Raw genomic sequence first — 22195 nt, 5'->3', positions numbered from 1 at the left:
AAAAAATATTTTCCATGGTCAAAGGACATAGTTTTCAAAAGAAGAATGCAAAGATGTATACAAAATTATTTAAAGTCACTAATAATCAGGGGGGAAAATCAATTAAAAACCTTGAGATTTCATTTCAGACCCAAATTGACAAAGGGAATAAAACATGGTAGATTAAATATTTAACAATCTATAAAGCATACTAATTGACTGCTCATGTTTTAGAAAACAAACTGGATGCTTGCTGATGATTAAGTTCACTATTCAAAAAATAACTTTTAAAAAAAGAAAGCATATGAAAAATTTGCACATAGTAGTAATAAACTGTTCATGGAGCATAGATTTAGAGATAAAAGGATCCTGAAAAGTTATCTAGTCCAATTTCTTCATTTTACAAATGAGGATGCTAAGGAACCCAGAGTTTAAATGATGTGCCCATTGTGACAAACATAAGGAGGTGGAAAAACAGAAAGTGAATCCAGGTTCTCAAAATCTCCAAATCAAGCATTCCTTCCCCACCACTCATTATTTCCCTTTGACACAGAGAACAGTTTACAGAGATGAATGACAAAAGAACCATTTGAACAAAAAATATCTGTAGCAGCATCATTAAGTGGAAAATGTGCCTAATAATTGAACAAACTACAGTATATGAATATAATGGAATATTATTGCATCATAAAAAATGGTAAATTTGAAGAATTCAGAGAAACACAAGAATGAGGAAAGTAGAGACAAAAGAAGGAAATGCTTAGCCAAAACAACATAAAGAAATACAATATGATGGTTGCTACCAAAGTTAAAAGAATACATTATGGTTTTCTATTAACTATGGTAAACTATAAAAGTAGAAAGTAAAATGTGCTATTAATCACAATTGGGTAATTAGAAGATTTTGTTTATCTGTTTTGGAGGAATATATTTTATTGGGGAGTTTTCTGAGAAGTATATTATATGCCAAAATAAAATACATCCATAAACGAAGTTGAAAATGTTAGAAATAGGTGAAAAATTAATGAATTGCTTAACAAAGAGGAAGGGAAATCAGAATTGAAAACCTAGAAAAAGAATATGACTTAAAAAGGACCATAATTATTAAATGTTAACATTTTAGTTTGCTATCAAAACCTTGAAATTTTACTGTACTCATAGAAGTATTCAGAAAAATTATTTTCTCAACTATGAAGTTATCTTTAAATGTTAACTAAATACAAACCTTATCTTTACAACTGTATACAATTATATTTTTATTTTAACAAATACCTATTTTGAGATGTGTCCCTGAATTACAGCAATCAAGAATTATTTAAATGGACCCAGAGAGAGCAACAGAAAGAATGCCTAACCCAAGTGTGAAAAATGTTCCTAAGACCTTTGAGATGAACAACAGTGAAAGTGGCTCTCTAAGGAAGGGATTCTTAACCCGGGGTCTGTGAACATTTTATTTCAGATCAATATAATTGGTCTCCCTTGTAATCCTATGTTTTGTATTTTGTGCATTTAAAAACATTACTCTGAGAAAGTTAGGTAGGTTTCACCAGTCTGCCAAAGGAATCTAAGACACAAAAAAGGTTAGGCATCCACTGAGGCATCTAGAGATAGGTCATCTTACCTTATAGCTGAATTGAGGCAAAATGCCTTTTTTCTTTTTTATTCAGAGATATTTTATTTTCCCAATTACATGTAATAACAATTTTCAATATACGTTTTCTGAAATTATAAGATCCAAACTCTCCTTCCCATCTCCATGTTGGAGATGGTATGCAATTTGATCTGGATTTTATAAGCATTATCATGCAAAATATACTTCTATATTGGTCATTGTTGTAAGAGAATATTCATATAAAACCCAAACCTCAAAATAAAACCATAAATAAACTAACGTGGAAGATAGTATGCTTTGATCAGTATAAGATATCTTTTCCTTAAATAATATAAGCCACATTATATTATTTATTATTTTTTATTATCTTATTTTTATTTATTTATATTTTATTATTTAAGTAGGGAGAAAGTCCAACAGTCAAATTTCATCAAGTTTTTCCTCCTCTGTGGCTAGAGATTCAAAATTGAATTGCATAAGTAGATAATATCTAATATATATATGCAAAAACATTTCTATAGTTACCTTGTAGCCAAAAAGCTAATAAAAGAATCTAGACTTTTAAAAGAATACAATTAGAATGATGGCAATACTAATAATCCAGCAAAAATAAGTGCTCATTAAACAGTGACTGCTGCTAGCAAAGATGGGATGTTATTACCTCAAATGGTGACTCAGAACTACAAAAATTTCACAATACTACTAGTGCATCTATTGCTCCAATTCAAGCCTCACATTTAAAGCTCAATCTCTTCCCAATATGAGACAAAATAATATAACAAAAAATTCAAAAGATTATCAATAATCTCATACAAAGGACTGTTCAAAAGTAGCAGTAAGAAATACAAATTCAGATAATTATTAAGTTTAACCTCACAACCAGCAAGCTGGCAAAGGTGGGAAAAGATAGTAATAGTCAATGCTGAAGGGGCTACAGGGATATAGGGACACTAATACACTGTAAATGGTGCTGTGAATTGACAATATAATTAGTTTCCTTTGAAATCCTATGCATTTTATTTTATGCATTTTACAACATTTTGAAAAGGAGTCCCATAGGTTTCAGCATGATGCCCAAAAAACATTCAGAGACTCTTCTCACCTTCAAACATAAGAGTAGTGAGTTATAGAGAAAATTTAACACCAAATAGAGTTTAGGGCAGCACTTGAAAATTTTTTTAAATGACCTAATAAGGTATCAATTCCATTAAGATAATTTCAGCATTTGGCAATCAGTAATTGATTATTTAATGGCTTAAAAAGTAAGTTCTATCTTTTCATCATAATGTTAATTAGAATTCAAATTTCTCTGGCTATATAAGGGGGAAAAATAGTCCCTTCCTGCAGGCGAGAAGCTCATGGATTATATGGTTGTTCTTACTACTCTTTAGTTTAGTAGCTAGTTTTTCTCTTATGCTAAAAGTTTAAGTATGGTACATCAAGCTCAACTAAAATTGAAGGATAAGTTACTTTTCTAAAAGAGTCCCCAATCTATTTATAATCAGGAGATAGGGCATATCAGATAGTTGATTCAATCCACAGACTTAAAAAACCACGAATTATTTGAGAATTATTCATCAATTTTCTTTTCAAGGTCCATAGTAATTATTATCAGTCAAAGTTATTAATGTTCAACACTATTTCCAAAATCTTATTTCCTCTTCCCTTTCAATCATTTCATATATCTCAAGAATAGAATACCAGATCTTTTAACTTTTTATTTACTTTAAAGGCTGGACTTGACAGAACTCTTGAGAACTTTAATCAAGTTTTCAAAAAGCAGAAACACTGAAGCTCCTTTAAAGACCATTTATCTTAGATAGGATGTATGCTTACTTCATTCAAGCCACAGAAGTTGCTCCCTATTCTTCTTTGTCTCCAAATCAGTAGCAAATTATGAATCCAATCTGTCTGGTAAAATAATGGTATTGCTTTCTTATGTTCACAATGCTCTATTACTTTCATAAGTTTTTAAAAAACCAAACAGAAAAAGCACAGTAAAAAGAAATAAGATCAATATTAATCAGTTACCAATCAGAAATGTGGCAATATTGCAGCATTTAAGGCCACCTTAAACTTCTAAAATATTACTATGGTGTGAATGATGGATACAAAGAAGAGAGTTCCTCAACCACAGCAAGTATCTCATCTCATCTCAATTGCAGATAATTTTCTCATCAAGATCTTCTTTCCTTAGCTACTTTGTTTCTAAAAAGGAGGCCTTACTTTTTGGCTAAGATGCTCTATGTTTATCCAAGGAAACTACAACCAAGTAAAAGCAGTCAAATGAACACTAATCTGAAGGGCGCCCCATCATGTACCTTTTAGGAGGATCCAAGTGAGCCCAGAGGCTTAGTCTGGAATATTGCTGATCTGGAAGACCACATAAAAATGGGCTGGTTTAGGATAAGGTAGAAGGAGAAGAGAGGACACGGTTATTATAGTTTTCAAGTTACTTTAAAAAATTTCAAAAATATCCCCAAGCCAATACATCATCTTAGGGTCCTGCAAGATCCAAAGTCCATACCTAATTGGAACACAATCTCTCTCTCTCTCTCTCTCTCTCTCTCTCTCTCTCTCTCTCATACACACACACACACACACACACACACACACACACACACACACACACACACACACACACACACACGGAAGAAACATTATGCTGTCCTTAACAATTCCTAAGGGTGCCTTTTTAACAGTATTCTTCTAGTCATATTATATAGTTACAAGTCCTAGAATACTAAGCATCTTATAAATTAAAGTGAAGATGATTCAAAGGGAAATATGATACATGGAGGGCTTGAGCAGGCTGCAGCACACTAAAAATAAGGAATTCATCCAGAAAGGTGGTATAAAAGATTGAGGGATCAGAAAAGATTAGCCAGCCACATGGTAAGATTGTGAGATACCCAAGGAATAGTCCACATGCTTGATTCTTATCCAAACATCAAGAGAATAAACAAGTAATGAACACACTGGGAAAACTTGTCCCCTCCCCTTGTAATAATATATATAGGAAAGCATGTACTAGACATACATGGGATAAATCAGATAAAAATCAACCATCAATAACTTTGAAGGGGGAAAGAATTGCAAGGCACAGTAGGCAACCCTGGGAGTAAAGAATGAAAGAACAGACTTTGGAAATGATGGGGAAGTTTGTGGGCTATTTGTACCTCTATGCTTCAGTTTCTTTTTAACTAGTAGACCTAACTCTTCCTTATTGTCTCTTCTTCCCTAGCTCATGCCAACTCAATATTGATTCTAAGACAGAAGGTAAAAGGTTTTGTTTTTAAGTCACCAGCCTACAAGTTCTTTGTAGGCTTAGTCTCCTGGAGTGCTGCCCAATTCATTTTACTCTTGGGATAGGTCCTTGAAAATATCTATTTCAGCATTAGAAGATTTCACTTCTCTACCACACAGAAAAGGTACACTTAAATTCTCAAAATGATTTCCATTTTAGGGGGAATAATCCTCTTAAAACATATTCTAGGATATGCCTGATTACTGACACAACTGCTATATTTTAGAAATCTGTGGGTCTGTGACACTTGGTTTTTGCAAAAGAAAATAAAGCTGATTTCATAAGACAAAGTATAAGTAGTTATTGGGAATTAGTACTGCATTATCATCAGTATACCTCATGACTTCATTATGTAACAGATTAAAAGCTTAGCTTTTTTTCAAGTGGATAAACTGAAAATCATACTGCCCTACTACAGTAAATAAACCCTTAAAAAACCCAACAACTTTGGTGCTGGGCATTTATATAACCTGGTTCTTCTAACCTAGGACTCATTGCTTAATTAAAAATTTCCCTTCCCTATCAACAGGAGTCACTGCTTTTTCCTATCTAATTTATCATACTGCAATATACATACTGTATTTTTGTAAAACCAGAGTTCATTCTTAGCAAAGTGAGATAACAAGAGTGACCCATTTGACATTTTCTTATAGAAAATCTCAGCTATTACCGACTCAGTTGCTTACAGTAGAGGCTTACAGGGACTTGAGAGGTAGAGGGAGGCAATAAGAGCTCCTTCATTGGGAAGAAAAGGAGGAGAGAAATTCCAGGGCTTTAAGCAGGAAAAATTAGGTGACTAGTAGAGATGGAACCCACTATCTCTAAGGCAGAACCTATGTCTTGCTATTAGAACTAGAAAATGAAAGAAGATAAAATGGGAGATAAAAATTAAAAAAAAATTAGACTGTGATAAGTTCCAGTATGATACTGGATTTTTAGGGTTATAGTATTACATAATTGCCTAATTTATGAGGAAAACTTTCTGGTGATGTTAAAAGTTGTCATTTAGTCATTGCTAAATTAACCATGCTAATCAAAATCAAAATGTATTCGAAGGCACTCAATTTTATACTCAAAGTCAAAAGAATAAGTGACATTGAAATCAACTAGTAAGTTAAAAGTTAATTTATGCCAGTGTAACGTTTGCCTATTTCTGAGGAAGGCCCTTCTAAACATTAGCTAAAAAATTCTTTTTCATTAAAGTGTTCATTTCAGTTCATGAAATTTCCATTACCTTTTTTCTTCTTTTTTGGAGAGCAGACCTGTGATTTGATACAAAGGTCTCCATGAGAGAAACTTACTCTACTCAAGCAGACCTGCATATCTTCCTTGGCAATCATTTGGATTTTGTTCATTTAAATATATATATATATATATATACATATATACACATATATATATTTAAATTAATTTGTTTGTTGGTTACATTAAAATTCCCAGGTATCTCCACCTCTCTTTTCTCTCCCCCTCTTTCCCCTCCCCATACTAACTAGACAAGGTATCTTTTGACAAAAAGATATGTATATGTGTATATATATATATATAAAACTGCCTTGCTTATTTCCATTTATCAGTTCTTTCTCTGGAGGTGGACAGAACACAAATTGTTCTTCAAATAAGAATTTGGTTTAAGTCCTACTGTGTGCCAGGCACGGTGTTAAGGGTCTAACAGAACTGCCTCAGGTACTTGGAGGTTAAGTAATTTACTCAGGATCACATAGCAGTATGTATGTTAGATGGGGATTAACTGGATATTTTCAAGTACTTTCCTGAGAAAAGAGACCATTTGTTGAGAGTTCTCCATTTTTTACATCTCATAACCCCTTGCATATTGCCCCATTCTCTCCTTTTCTCTAGCCTCTAATAACAAGGCCAGCAGCCCTTCTTTACCAGATCAATCCCTCAATATGTAATCTTGACCTGTCCCCACAAGTCTTTTCTAGCAAATTGCCCCTAGAATCACTCCCTTTCTTTCATTTTTTTGTATCTGCTATTAGTTCCTCCTCTTGTTGACTACAAACACCTGTAAATCAGTTCTATCTTAAAAAATAAAATGAAAACCCTAAACCTTTTCTAGCCCTTTCTTTCCATCAAGGTCTCATCCTTTATCTCTCTTGCCTTTTAGAATCTCCTAGGAAAAGCTGTTTATCCCCACCCCCTCCATTCATTTTCTTCTCAACTCTTTGCAATCTTCCTTCTGACTTTATCACAACTATAACCGCTCTTTCCAAAATTACCAATTATCTCTTAGAAGACAAATCCAATGATCTATCAATCTTCATCTTCTTTTACCTCTCCTGTATTGACCATCATCTCCTCCTGTATACCATCCCTGGGTTTCTGTATAACCGCTCTCATCTTCCTCCTACATCTTGACTCACTTATTTTTTAGTCTTTTTTTTAATGTCATCATTTGCCTCCTGCTTATATCTGGGAGAGTATCCCAAATCTCTTTTCTGGCCCTTCTCTAAGTATTCTTGTTAGCTCACATAGCTGTAATGATCTCTGTATTGATAACTTTAGGATCCGTGAATTGAACCCTAAACTCTCCCCTGAGTTCTAGTCTTGTATCATCAACCATCTTTTAGACTTTATGTCTATTCAGACTATTATGTCTATTAGACTACATGATGTATGCATTTCTCAAATTCCTGGTTCAAACATTATTGCTTCTGTAGAGGGCAACACCATTCTTCCAGTCATCCAGATTTCCAACTTTGGGGTCATCCTTGGTTCCTCACTTTCCCCATTTCCAACTAGTTTCCAAATCTTGCTTTTACCTCCACATTATCTTTTATATCTGTTTGTCTTCACAGCCACACCCCAGGATAGACCCTTATCACCTCTTTCCTGGACTTTAACTGGCTTCACTTCAGAAACCTCCTCTAGGACTCCAATGCATTCTCCATACAAATGACAAAGGGATTTCTCTGAAGTATAGGTTTGCCAATTTCACTTCCCTTTTGAAGAAACTCCAGTAGTTTTCTATTACCTGAGGATCATATACAGGCTGCTTTTTGGCATTTAAAACACTTTACCCCTTGGCACTCTATTAGGCTTACAACCTCAGTGTCATCCTTGATCCTTACTTGTGGGTCCTCCACATATCACTCATAATGTCAATTTCTATCTCCTTCCTAGTTTCACAATATCTCTTGTATAAAATCCTTTTATATGTAAAACACATCCTTTTATATATAACTTTATCTCCCCTTGCTGGACTGTAATTTCATGAAGGGCAGGTACTGTTTCATTCTGTTAGCATTACAGCAACTATATGAAAATGATATAGTTAAGAGTTTTGTTAATCATAATAGCAATCACAATAACCAAATGTATAGTAATCATTGTAATAACCAAGTTTTAAGGCTGTACGGCTTAGAATATTACTATGCAGGTCCAATGCCCAACCCTTGTTTAGTGAACGAAACCAAATTCCAATTGAGGAAGAAAGACAGATGGAGGATGAGTTGACTTGACTTCAGGTCTAATACCAGGTAGGCTTTATCTGTAGACAGAATGGTAGATAAGGAACCTTCTCGAGAATGTTAGAAAAGATTGGCTGAGTCTATGTCACCTTCATAACAGCATGAGCCTTGGAAAGTCTCTGGTCTGGGAGGGCACTGTGGGGTTGGTTCTTACAAAAGGATGTTGGTCTAATTTGTTTTTTCTGGTCAGTATAATAGGTGAAGACTCATGCTCAAATGGCTAGATAGTGTAATTAAGAACCAATCATAATCTTATTGAGGGCAAAGGGGAAGCAGTTCTAGGCCTTGTATAACTACTAAACTATATAAAAGAGCTATTCTAACTACATCAGAGGTCTTTGGTTCCTGACCTCTGTTATTGATAACTGTGAGCCTTACCAATAAATAAAACTTGAACCTTTGTGCCTCAGTCTCTCATTATCATAGATTTTTTTTTGCAACAACTGACACAAAATAAGTGATTGATGTAGGATTATTGATTAATTCCTGACAGTGGCTCAATATTTACCCCTGCAGACTGCCTAATTTCTATTTCCAACTTCCAGATCCTGTTTTTTTTTTTTAAACCCTTACCTTCCGTCTTAGAGTCAATACTGTGTATTGGCTCCAAGGCAGAAGAGTGGTAAGGGCTAGGCAATGAGGGTCAAGCGACTTGCCCAGGGTCACACAGCTGGGAAGTGTTCCTGTGTTTTTAACATATCTTGGTTATATGACTCATAAATTACTTAGCCTCTGAGTGCCTGAGGCAGTTCTGTCATACTCTTAGCATAGCCCCTAGCACATAGTAGGACTTAAAACAAATGCTTGTTGATGTAGGGGTAGACTTGCTTAAGAGCAAGCTTCTCTCCTGGAGATCCCTATTATCAAATCACAGGTCTGGTTCCCCTCAAAAACAAAACAAAACAAACAAACCCAAAACAAAACAATGGAGAAACTATAGGAACGGAAATAAACACTATAATGAAAAATAATTATTTTACTAATTTTCTTTTCTTTTATGTAGCAATATATTAGACATTTGGAAATGGGAGGGCCTTCCTTGGGAATAGGCACATTTTGTTATCCTGGCTTAAAATACTGGTAGCTATGAGGGGCCTTAGAAAAAGATTCCTAGAAGCTGCTATAATAGAATCACCTAACCCTTTCTGGCAACAATTCCAATGATCATGGGAGAAGAGACATTTCTTTAATAGCAATGCTTTTTTTCTTAATTGTTCATGATGCATCCACTTTGTCTTTTATTATTTAAACAAATTGGTTTTCTGGGGACATATATTTGGAAATGAAGGTGACTGAAAACCCAAAGAGTATCAATTAAAAACTTCTGGAACAAAAGTTATGCTGTTCATTAAGTACTGAGGAATCTAAAAATTAGTAAAGAAAAATTGAAAATATAGCCCAGTAGCTCATGCTTCTTTAGTTCTTCTATATAAAATCAACCTACCAGAAAGATCCCATTCAAAATTTTCAATCAGGGAAGTATGTTAATTACCAAATCAAGGTAGCAAAATCTGAGACATTTGTTTTAAACTGAATATCTTAAAATACCTATATGCTTATGTAAATGGTAATGCAAGCATTTATTTGAAGAAAAGCTGATACTAAGTTATATAATGTTAATATTCAGAAGTTGGTAGTTCACTATTTGGATCCTAAATTATTTGAAGGTTTAATCTTTGTGACAAATGGAAGAGAAACAACATTGCCGACACTGCAATTCTGATAACATACCTCAAATGGTTCTGTAAAAGTTACAACGTTTTTACATTCTATTCTCTTAGTAGTCTCAACAATTTAATAATGTTTTGTTTCCAAATGTGAATTCATTATAAGTGACTTGTCAATTGGGCTAACAGGATGTGTCACATTCTGTAACATAACTGCAAGCTTCTCAAGTAATTTTCTTCACTTCTTAACATTCTAGCAGCATTTGGTGCAAAGTGTTGAAAGTTTTATGTTAGGTAGGAGAGGATATTCAATTTTCCCCCACCCCCAATAGTGTGCTGTTTTAAGCTTTCAAGCCACGCATGAAGGCAGTTCTCAAAAGTTATGAACTAGATATTTTGGAACTATAGACAAACAAAAGGAAAAAGAGTTATACAACATGTTTCTCTAAAAGGACATTAGAAAAACTAACCTATAAAGATTGAACTAAAGTTATATAAGCCTCTGAAGGATCTTGTTTCAAAAAGGTAAAAAATTTTATGGGGTTTTAAATGGGCTGGCAAAGTATATCATAGTAAATCTGACAATCTCCACTCTATACCCTGTAGGAGAACATCACAAAAGTGTTAAATAAATTGATGACAAAAAGTAACTTTCCAAGGCTACTTGATTATGGGTAAGGTATATATCTAATTCCTATCTGCACTTACATAGGCTTTCAACAGCTGAATTGAAAACAGTCCTGAGACCCCTTTAGGGGGAAGAGTTGTAGAAGGGATTTCCCCTCAGACATGGGTCATATTAGATGACCTCTAAAGTATCCCCCTTTTCCCTTTCCTTTTCCGCTTCCTTCTTTTTTTTTCCTTGTTATGGGGGTTAAGAGGTTCAACTCACAAAAGTCTAGCATGATTAAGGTCCAGGCAAGACTAAGGACACCAAGTTTGATACTAAGGAAAATGGGAAAGTTGTTCTTTTGTTTCCTCTTTTGATCCTTTTTTTTTGTGGTAGATTTAGCTACATTCTATATATTGAGGGAAAAAAGAGGGTAATTAGGGGAAATTGCCAAAAGGCAAAGAGATAAAGGCCACCAGCATTTAAACATGAACCCAAAATGAATGCCTCCCCATCCCTTCAACCTAACTTTTGTTCAGAGAAAGAGGCAGAGGTTGCTGATAAATGTTAATGAGCATACCTTCTCTCATATCCTTTTTCTCCATTAGACATAGTGAAGAAGTCAGAATAATCTTTGTTAACCCCCATTGCCACCTCCTGGATCTCCTTCTATCATAATCAATCAGCAACTTTGCTTTTGAGGTTCTTGCCATTTAAATTTATCCATAATCCAAGTACTCATAACCATTATCTATCCATTTGAAGTATCTTTCCTTCCTCAATGAGGTCAATACCTTGACTGCAATTTCTTCATCCTACTTTTGTCCTCAAAGTAGGGGACTTCAACATATATTAGTGACCCCTCAGCTACCCTAACTTTCTACTTCCTTGATTTGCTAAATTCCAATATGCAGAGGCTACTGAATAGGTAAATTAGTTCAGTAGAATTGTCATTTTTATTATATTGGCTCAGCCTACCCATGAGCAATTAACATTTTTCCAATCGTTTAGATCTGACTTTGTGGCAAAGTGGCTTGTAACTGTGTTCATATAGTTCCTGGGTTTGTCTTGGCAGGTAGACCACCAGGCATTTTATTTATTATGCCTAAAGTTATTTTTGATGGAATTTCTCTTTCTAGCTCTTGCTGCTGAACTTTGTTATTAATCTGTTGAAATGCTGATGATTTATGTGAGCTTATTTTATGTTTTGTAACTTTGCTAAAGTTGCTAATTATTTCAATTAGTTTTTTAGTTTATTCTCTAAGTATATCATTTGCAAAGAGTGATAGTTTTGTTTCTTCGTGGCCTATTTCTTTGTGGCAATTCATGTTAAGAAGCAGTCTTGCATTATGGACAGGGTATAAGACATATTCAGGTCAGCTGAATCTCACCTCAGATGCTTACTGGCTAGCTACAGGCCTATGGGAAAGTCATTTTAGCTTTCTAAGGCTCAGTTTCCTCATCTAAAAATTAGGGATCTTAGCTGCACCAAGCTGTTGTGAGGATCCAATTAAATTATATATGTAAACATTAAAAATATATGCAAACATTAAAATGATAAACAAATTATTCTAATATCATAATATAATCCCAGAAGGAACTCTATGAGTTAAAAGATGGAAAATTGTAAAAAGGATCGGGAAAGAGAACTTCCTCTGAACAGGACTGAATATTTCACTGGTAGCCATTACTATCTTTTATAAAAAATTATTAATTAAACATAGGCTGAATAAAATCAAGACACATAGTGTTGAATTTTAGATGCAAAACACTGAAATTAGGTTATTTCTGAAAGGAACTTCACTTTTTCTTTTAAATACTACTAGAATATTTAACTACTTGTAACCAAAAAGATAAAGTGAATGAATGACAGTTTAATAGGAAGAAAGCAAGTGTATGGAAAGAAATGTATGCAAATACAAATTCACCCTGACTACACTCCCCCTAGTGGAATTTTAGTAAGATGCAAGTTTGGAGCCTAAACTTAACTGTAAGTCACCTAGCATTATGGGCATTATCCTTCCTTTCTTGTTAAAAAACAAAACAAAAAAACCCATTTGGGGTACATTATCATTAGTAAAAGTTAAATATATATTTTTCATATCTGACTTCTTTTACATAATAGACTATGTGCATTAACCATTCAAATTAACTTATTTTTGCTTGCATCTCTATCTGAATTATTCTCAAATATGCAAGTTGCTGACCTATATTTTAATTTGGAATATAAAATGAGAAATTTAAGTAATATTTCCCCCAAACAATCCCAACAACATATCTTAAAGAAAAAAGGAAGTTCTGCACTAAAATAAGTAAGTAAAATTACAAATGGTTAGTTGGACAAAATGCCTAACAGGATATGAATACAAAGATTCATATGATCAAATATTAATTCAGGAAAGCACATAAACATTAGGTCCTGAGTGAGTTAGAAAGCAAATTTAAGATAGAAGAAAAAAATGGAGAGAATACTGAATTCCTGAGTATCTGACCACAGGGTTTAGTGGTCTACTAGACTTTATCACTAGATCCGGCTTAATGAGCTGTTGAGCACTATACCCAGGGTAATCATCTCTACATGGCCAGCCCTTTGAAAAAGCTATTCGGCCAATGTTATCTTTAGTATGAGTTCAAGAATGCTTCCTTCTTTGACTTTTTCTCCAGATAAGCTTCTTCTTGGGAACAGAATGCCTGCAATGCACACATCCAACTCTAATCATAAAGAAAAATGAGAGATAATGAAAACTTCCTCCTAGAAAGTTAGAAATGTAACATATCCCACAATAGGACAAAACTATTAATGAACAGAAATGTGTATGGAAAGAAGAATGATTCCCTGCTCAGTTACTTTGTAAATATAATGTTGTATTGCACATGGCAAGTCACTAATATTTATTGGTAAATCACCAAAGTCCTTTTCCTTAGCTCAACTCAGCCTAAATTATGCATATTCTTATAACTTTGTTTAAATATGCATTTAAAAATGAAAGTCTGAAAATGGCAGAATGAATTATCATTACCTAATTAAGTCTCAAATTTCATGGATGCACCTTTTGAAGAAGTCATAAATTCAAAGGCTCTTAGCAGCCATGCTTGGAGATAAATGATACTGTGCAATGTACCATGACCTCAGTAAAATTATTCAACCTTCCTAGGTCTCAGTTTTCCAATCTGTAAAATGAGGAGGGACTGAGCTAAGGATTTTCTCAATGGCAAAACTGTTTAACATGCCAAGTCTTGAAATCCTTAATATTAGCATAAAACATATCCAACAAAGCATCTAAATAGCTCTATCTAAAATGATAATCCATTTGATTACTTGCAGGAATGTGATTTTTCTCTTAAAAGAAAACTGGGTTCTGTATATCCAAAGAACAGTATATTTATAATTAAAATCATGTAAATCACAGAAGAACCTGGAAAACATTAATGATCAGGGACCATTCATTTAATACTAGGTATAACTATAGCACTAATGTCCTTAAGTGCTTCATTACTCAGACCTTGCTTTTACTTTTCTGAATGGATTTTACCTAAATAGGCTTTAGACATTTGGATATAAATGCCTAATTCAGTAATTACTATTTTAAAACTGTGAAACCTTTTAAGTTAAGTGGACTATTAATTAACTACCAATTATCTTGTCTGCCTACCATATCAATAGAAGTAAATTACTGACTAGCTTTTTGACAGATTTAGTCTTCTACCACAAAAAATTCCTTCAGAACATAAAAGGACTAGAGTTAAATGCTTTTGCTTCCCCCTTTTGGTTATTCAAGGATCAATTTGCTCTTGTATAAAGGCCAGATGTTGTTCTTTGGTCAAAAAGAATCTTCAGAAAAACACTGGCTCACAGGCTTCTAGGAAGAGCAGATTTTCCCACCTCTCACAAAGATACTAATAATAATTTGGAGAACAAGAAAACAGATTTGCAGATCCTATACTCAGAAACATCTCCATATTAAAAATATTGAGTTTATTTCAAGCATTTGTGTCCCAATGAAGCAAAGAAAAACTCAAAGTGATACATTCCAGTAATACTTGTACTAAAGTTAAAGAGTATTAGCTAATATACAGTGCCCAGGGTCTCATGATAACCTTAAATTGTTTCCCAACAGATTATGTTGGCTAGGATCTACCCCAAATCCATCACTTTTTGAATGCTGACCAAAAGAAGGTTACTGGGAAAGCTGCCAATGGTAATATAACACTGGCAGATGTAAAGTCATATAACAGACTTGTAAGAATCTCAAAGACTAATACCATCTATCTTTAACATTTCCAACATCAGATAAATTGTAAATGACCCAATAAGGGAGAAACTGCAGGACCAATTCCTCTACTTGATATTAGGCGATCGAGTCAAGTCACAATTTGGCAGTACCACTTGGGCTACTTAAACTTTGAAATTAAATACCAATTATCACAGTAACCACAGCATATTCAGAACCAATAATAATAATAGTATTATTACTGGTGGGAGCAATGAGGTAAGAAAATGGTAAAATGATATAATAGTAAAAAGGAAACAAAACCAAAATTAAGTTTTTTTTCCACACTGGCTCCATACATTACAACAATCAATGGCACTTTCATTGAACTCTAGTTTTGAAACACTATGAAATTTATATAGCCTGGCATATAGTAGGAGCTTAATTAGTGTTTGCTCACTATTAATATATAGAAATGCTTACCTTTTCAGATTTAAGAACACAGGAATGAAATTTTCTCCTAAAAGAAATTTATTTTCCTTTAAAGATCTGAACAATGGTTAAGACCATATCAACATAAATTTATTGAAACTCAACTCTGTGTGGCAAGGTATAAAGAATACAAAGGACAGGTTTTAGTTTCCATTTCAAGTCTTTGGTAATCTAATTGGGAAGGCAGGACAGATACATAAAAAGATAAATAGAAATGCTAACAAGAAGTATTTCTATAGATGCTAGACAAAAAATACCGACTCCTTCCTTTTCCTTTCTTTTTTAATCCAGGTCATATCATTCCTGTAAAGGGCCAGTTTACAGCATTTCCAGCCAGAAGAAATAGTGTAAGCTATGGTGCAGAGGCCAGGAATTCATGGTTATGCTCAGTGAACTGAATAGACAAGTCTCCATAATGACTTCATTTTACTGTGTATGACTGTGTATGTATATGATTTCTGAGTCAGGATCCAGACTATTAGTTATCCCTGTAAAGGCAAAGACTTGCACTCAGAAGTAGGGCTCAAGATCACCTGGTCAAATGGCATGTGCAGCTTTTATCTAGCTGGCTCACCTTCTGAAACAACCTTTTCCCCCACTTCAATTATATATCTACTCATTTCCCATGCTCAAATATAGCAGAAAAAAGAGACACACCACATATTCTGGAGTAAAGCCAGCACTTTTGGATATACCTTTATTCTAAGGCTACCCATGTCTTGGTGCTATAAGAGAGAATCATGACTTGCTTTAAGTTCAATTCTAGTGACTCATCATTTAAAAGCAAATACCTTGCAAAGTTCTGTTATAGAATTTTAAGTTGATAGAACTCAGCTTTCACTTGAAAGATTAAAAGACTACAAGAATTTGGAAAGGGTATCTTTATAATAAGCTGACTCAATATTGAAAAGAATTTATTTAGCTTAGATGCCTAAGGCAAAAACAGCTGGAGAATCCAGGAGCCTCCCATATTTTAATATGAAGTGATGTCATAATTGTCAAAGCTTCCAAGAACTCCCTAAATTTGGTAGTTAAGCAACATCCAGAGCTCTAGAAAGCCATTATTCCCCTGCTTAATGTTCACATTCAGTGTTAAGTGTGGTTTTTACAATTAAATATTTGATTCAATTTTTCCACACGGTAGAGAGAAACATAGAATTAGAAGAGTTTCAACTTAGGTGCATTTTTATAGCTAAGGCTATGAAAGCCCATAGTTTAGAGAAGACTGCCTACTGTTAAGGAGGTTTTATGGAGTTCCTTTAGGGTATATATTTTAACACTGTATTTGAAAATTTTAAAACTTTACAATATAATGAAATGCTAAAAGAGCAGAAAGACAAACTGAATTTCAGTCATCAGTCGTCATACAAGTCTATGGTTATGAAACATTCTTGCATCACCTCAAAGGTTAAAGAACAATTCTAATTTTAACCATGGCTTGTTACTAATCTATTGACTATCTTGTCCTATTTTAATTTATTTATTCATTGTATGTTTCTCTAAGGCACAAAAGCACAACTACATTTAAGTGGAAATCATAGCAGCTTCATGTATTACTCTTTAGAGATTATGCCATTCTCCCATAGTCTGTGAAGACCTCTTATTGCAAATGGTAGTACTTTGGTTTACTTAAGAGTGGATTACAAAATGTATTCTTGAGAGTACTATGTGTATACAGTACTGTTAACAGGGCTTTTGGCAAGTTGCATACCACCTCCTCAAATTATTCTTTTGCCCCTCCACATTCTCCTCCCTCTTACTTTCCTTCAAAGTATATAGCTTCGCCTATAATAATTTTTCTTTTATCAGCTATACTATGGAGATATAGTTTAATTCAGAATCATTTTATCTTGCTCCATTAAAGAAATATACAAAAGAAGAATCTCATTATTAATTTTTTGCAACATCAGAATAAAAGTCACTTATATGTTCACTTCTATGAAACAGAAATTATTCATCTAAAAATATGTGTGTGCGTGTAGGTATGTATCTGTATACACATTTTCACAGACACAAACCCATACCCTTTTACTACAGCAAAGGTAGTATGAAATGAAACTTGTGCAAGCATTTCCAAAGATATAACTTTTCAAGTTGTTACTCTAAGAAGTTAATGATTTTTAATGTGCCCTACGAGGAAAGAAAAGTCTTTATTGTATTTTACTATGAGTCTTATTCGCCAAGAAAAGAGGTACAAAGTCCTATATCCCCTTACCTTTCTTCCCTAAATTTTAACTATTTGAAAAGGATGAAAGGAAAAGCAAAGACAAGTAAAGTCTTAGTAACCTTAATATGGCCCCAGGTTAATCTCCCCAATCCTACCCATGGTACACTTGGAAAATAAGGACCACTAAGATATTTTGGGGAAGTCTAACAGGTTGAGGAACCAGAACTCCTTCTACTACTTCCTTGGATGCTATAGCAGCCCCATGTTGGTTAGGAGCAATGACTCCTTTAAAAATCCTTGGCTTGCCCCATCCCCCCTATCTTGCAGTAGTGACTAACTGCCAGAATGTAGATGACCTCTATGCTCACACACAGGGAGCATTTTCAAATTTGCTGTGACCTCAGATCATCAGGGGTGGGAAAAGAAGTAGATGGGCTACCCCCTGGTGATATACAGTGCTCTGTACCTTGTGCTCAATCAGTGTTAGCTAACTGACAAGGATGGCTCTGACAGAATGGTTCCTCATCAAGTCACAAATGCAGATTTCAGAATCTCAGGCAATTTATAGATATATTTGATCAAGTAGCAAATGAATATGGCTGAACTTGAACTTAAAAATGTGGAAGAAAAAGAAAAAAATTTAGTTACACAAATTCAGCATGAAGAGAAATACAGTATCAGCATTTTTTAAATACCTGGTTGCTTTTATGGCCACCTTGCCAAGATGTATAGTGTTAATGAAGGCTCCCCCCAAGCCCACCCCTTTCTCATTAAGTACCCTATTTGTAAAACAAAATAAGTCAATATTCTTGTACAAATACTCAATGTTGACACTAATGCAGAATTATTACAAGCAAGTAATTATTTGTAAGGCCATTTTATGGTGACAAAGTGGTATAATAGTTGCTAACCATGTGCTTAAGGCTTCCCTCTTCCCCAATTATCCCATAAAAGGAAAAAGACATAAATTGAGCATGTTCATATTTACCCAAAAATGCGCATGGCAATTGACCATCATGGTTCTCTCAATAAGCTCATCAGGGCATTCCAAGAGATGATGCCCAGAGACCACACCAGCGTTATTAACCAGGACTGAGACTTCTCCAACTTCCTTTCGGACTCTTTCAGCTGTCAGGTAGACATTTTCTCTCTTTCCCACATCACAGGTGTAGGTAAAAACTTGTAAGTTGCAGGGAGGGAGAACTTCCTCCTCACCATTTCCAGCTGTTCTCAGGAATACAGATATGAGGGAGAAGAATGGAACAAGGAGGGGGGAAAAGTGACTTGCATGGTAATCTGACAAATGATCACACAAAGCAAAAATACTACAGCAAGCTACAACTTCTATAAACAAAAAGTTTGCCAATTATTAAAGTTACAGCTGCTTTTCTCCCCCCACAGTCTTGAAGAATTACTGCAATTTACTGGATACTCAACATAATGGAAAGCAACATAATTGTGACAAGTACAATACAAGCCAGAATAAACCCCACACCATCTGCAATAAGGTTCAATACCCTGAACTATATGAAAACAGCTTACGGGATCTAAAAACACCTGGAAACAACTGACTTCATCCTAGAAAGTTTCTCCCTCTCCCCTTTTCTGGGAATTTGTGCTAGTTCGGAACATAATCTCTTACTTTCTCCTTTTCTTCTCTCTCAAATCCAATCCAAAGTTCTTCATAATAGAAACTCATTTCAAGATTTGGGAATACTATTTAGTAATCTAAGTCTCACATGTGCCAAAGAAATTTAGTATAAGAGAGATTCATTAATCTTAATTAGAGAAACCAGCTTCTCAAAGAGATACCTCTGCACATGTCAATATCTCAGGTGAATATGAAACTCTCATATACTACATGCTGGATATTTAAACAAAATGTTTCTGCTAGAAAATTTTCATCTGTTCATTATGCATTCTCCAACAAGAATATGATCTAGATTTTATGCCCACCAAATATTAGCAATTTAATGTTGAGAGTTACATTTTGTACTCTAGTTTTCCTGGCACCAAAAGCAGTCCAATTTTACTATGCATGAAAAATGCAGTACCTGATTTTAATGGCAAAATGTACATTTCCTTAAAGGGGAGGGGGAAGTCACTGACCATGCCTTTCTTTGAAATGAACTATTTAAAAAAGCTGAAATTCAATACCAAGTTTTCTAAACCAAGAAATGAATTTTAAGGTGGGCTTAGTTCAATAAAAAAATAGTCAAATTTAAGAAAAGCTATTGTATGTAATTATGGTCTCCCTGGGGTTACCAATAGTGGGAAATAGATTCCGAAAATGAGGCTCAAGTCTAAAGTGATTTCAATCATTTGTAATATATTGTGTATATACATGCATATACACATATACATATTATCTTTAGTGAAACAATTTGAATATTTTTCTAAGTGTAAAGTTACAATGAAATTAACTCTGCCCCTAGACCAAGCTTTTAGGACTACAATAATAAGGCATGATGCCACACTGTAGCAAACTAGATACCTGCAATCAGAACAACTTCCCAACACGATTTACTCTTCTCAGGGCATAGGGGTGTGAGAAATTCTCTTTAGATCTTAAGCACTTTGTTTCTGGGTGTGTGTGTGTGTGTGTGTGTGTGTGTGAGAGAGTGAGAGAGTGAGAGAGAGAGAGAGAGAGAGAGAGAGAGAAAGAGGGGGGAGAGAGAAGAGAGAGAGAGAGAGAGAGAGAGAGAGAGAGAGAGAGAGAGAGAGAGAGAGAGAGAGAGAACGAGAGAACGTGTGTAAGTCTTCTGAGAGCTCTGCTAACCCTATTCTTTTCTTAGGAACTAAATGAGTTCCTATTAACACATTAGTTTTGTTCCCAAGGTGAAGCACATTTACTCCTCAATACTGAGGGATGACCAATTATGTAGTTTTTTTTATCCTCGAGTCAAATTGTGTCCACTTCTCAAGAAAGGGCTATTGGGAAGGACTGGAGTTCAGATCCATTTTCTCTCCCGAGAGGGAGGCATGAACCATTCAGGGCTGTCACAACCTCCAGGAAGAATTGGGGTGATGGGAGGGAGGGGGTGCCGGTTCGGGTTACCTTGCAGGGCAGCTGCATCAGCTGCCTCCAGGTCCTGGTAGATGTGGCGCACCATGCCCGCCGTCTCTTCGTTGCTCTGGGTGTTAATGTCCCACAGAACTAGCAGAGCCCGGCGCCGGGCGAACTCGAGGGCGAAGAGGCGGCCCAGGCCGCTGCCAGCCCCAGTGATCAAGCACACCTGTCCCGCCACACTTTTCTCTTTGGGCCGCACTAGCCATTTGGCCGCGGCCAGCACGAAAGCCCAAAGCACTTTGAAAGTGACCACGAAGAACTCCACCACGATATTCATCGCGATGTCCAGGCCAGCTCAGTGACCGCGACAGCAGCAGCAGCAGCAGTACCAGCACGGACGTACCCTGGTCTTTTTGCTTCTTAGCAGCTGAGAGGCTGCGGGACCCTCCTGGCTCCTTGCCCCGAGTGCCGCCCTCCTCAAAGCCGGAGGAGTTCCCGGGGGAGGAGGGAAGGAAGGACCGGAGGAAAGACTTCACACCTAATTCCCCCCTCCCCCCAAGTTGCCTCCTTTACTTTCGGGGGGACTAGAGTGCGGCTGCTGCTCCAAAGGCTGCCGCACACCCTTGGCTGTGCCACCCCCTTTGCCCACTTAGGCGCTGTTGCCCCCCAGGGCGGTACAGTCGTCCCTGGGCCGCCTTCTGCTGGCTAGCCGCTCCTCCAGGGAGCGCTCGGTCCGGCTCCGGTCACTGCCTGGGCGCCGAGTCCAGCTGTGGTGACAGCCACACGTTAAGCTGTCCTCATGCTTCCAGCTGCTGCTGTGGCCGCTGCTGCTGCTGTGACGACGGCGGCCGCACAGCCCTGGTCCCAGAAGAGCCGTGCAGAGCCGGGACCCGCAGGCCGTCCGGAGGAGGAGTTGTCAACTTAACTCAAGTTTAAAAAGCGGGGTGTGGAAGAGGGACTGGAAAAAGTGGCCAGTCCTTCCCTGGAGGCAGGAGCAGCCCAACGGCTTGAAGCACCCCCAGTACCTGCCAGGCCCCCCAGAGGTCTCGTGTCGCCCACCCCCTCGCTCCTCTCTCAGCGCCGCGGCTGTCACTCGGGCACAGGGAGTCCAGAGCAAAGCGCAGCTTGCAACTCACAGGCTTGCCCGCGCGCACTGAGCGGGCTCCACGCTCTGCGCTATATAAACCGGGACGGGGAAAAGCCGGCGGCAGCAGCAGCAGAAGCAGCAGCCCTCGTTCCCTCCCCCCCGCCCCTCTCCCCTCCCCTCCCCCCACGGCGTACCCCGCCCCCCACCCTGGCCCAGCCCCGAGTCCGCCCTCCTGCTCCGCAGTAGCGGCAGCAGCGCCAGCACAGCCCTCTTCGTTAGCTGGGACCGCGGTCTCCGAGCCAGCTCGCACTTCCCTTCCCCTGGTAGGGGGTGGCCCAGCCCTTGCTGGTCCAGTCCAACAGCCCCCGAAGTGGAAGTTACCCCTGCCATTCCCATTCATGGCCTCTCTGCCCCAATCCCTTCCAGTAACCTCGGCTTCCTGAGGCCTGGCCCAGGCTCGACCCTGCTCCCCGCCCCAAGTCAGGCTCTTAAAAGTGGGGACACCCGTGCCAGCCGGGAAGGAAGGGCCTCGGCAGAGCTCCACTGGAGCTTTCCGAGCCCATTA

General features: G+C 36.8%; 1 protein-coding gene across 1 annotated transcript in view; it reads right to left on the bottom strand.

Annotated features, from left to right (window-relative positions):
• The window catches only part of RDH10 (retinol dehydrogenase 10), a 39489-nt gene extending 17686 nt beyond the window's left edge, over positions 1-21803 (bottom strand). Inside the window, exons 1-2 of the mRNA XM_001367865.3 lie at positions 20592-21803; positions 18522-18757 (exon numbers count right to left, since the gene is read on the bottom strand). Of these exons, the coding sequence (XP_001367902.1) occupies positions 18522-18757; positions 20592-20880 (525 nt within the window). The 5' untranslated portion in view covers positions 20881-21803. The remainder of the gene's footprint in view (positions 1-18521; positions 18758-20591) is intronic.
• Positions 21804-22195: the final 392 nt, after the last annotated feature.

Source organism: Monodelphis domestica, chromosome 3, assembly GCF_027887165.1.
Source record: "Monodelphis domestica isolate mMonDom1 chromosome 3, mMonDom1.pri, whole genome shotgun sequence".
Classification (NCBI taxonomy): domain Eukaryota; kingdom Metazoa; phylum Chordata; class Mammalia; order Didelphimorphia; family Didelphidae; genus Monodelphis; species Monodelphis domestica.
Note: the sequence above shows the minus strand (reverse complement) of the source record. Positions and strands in the feature narration are given on the sequence as shown.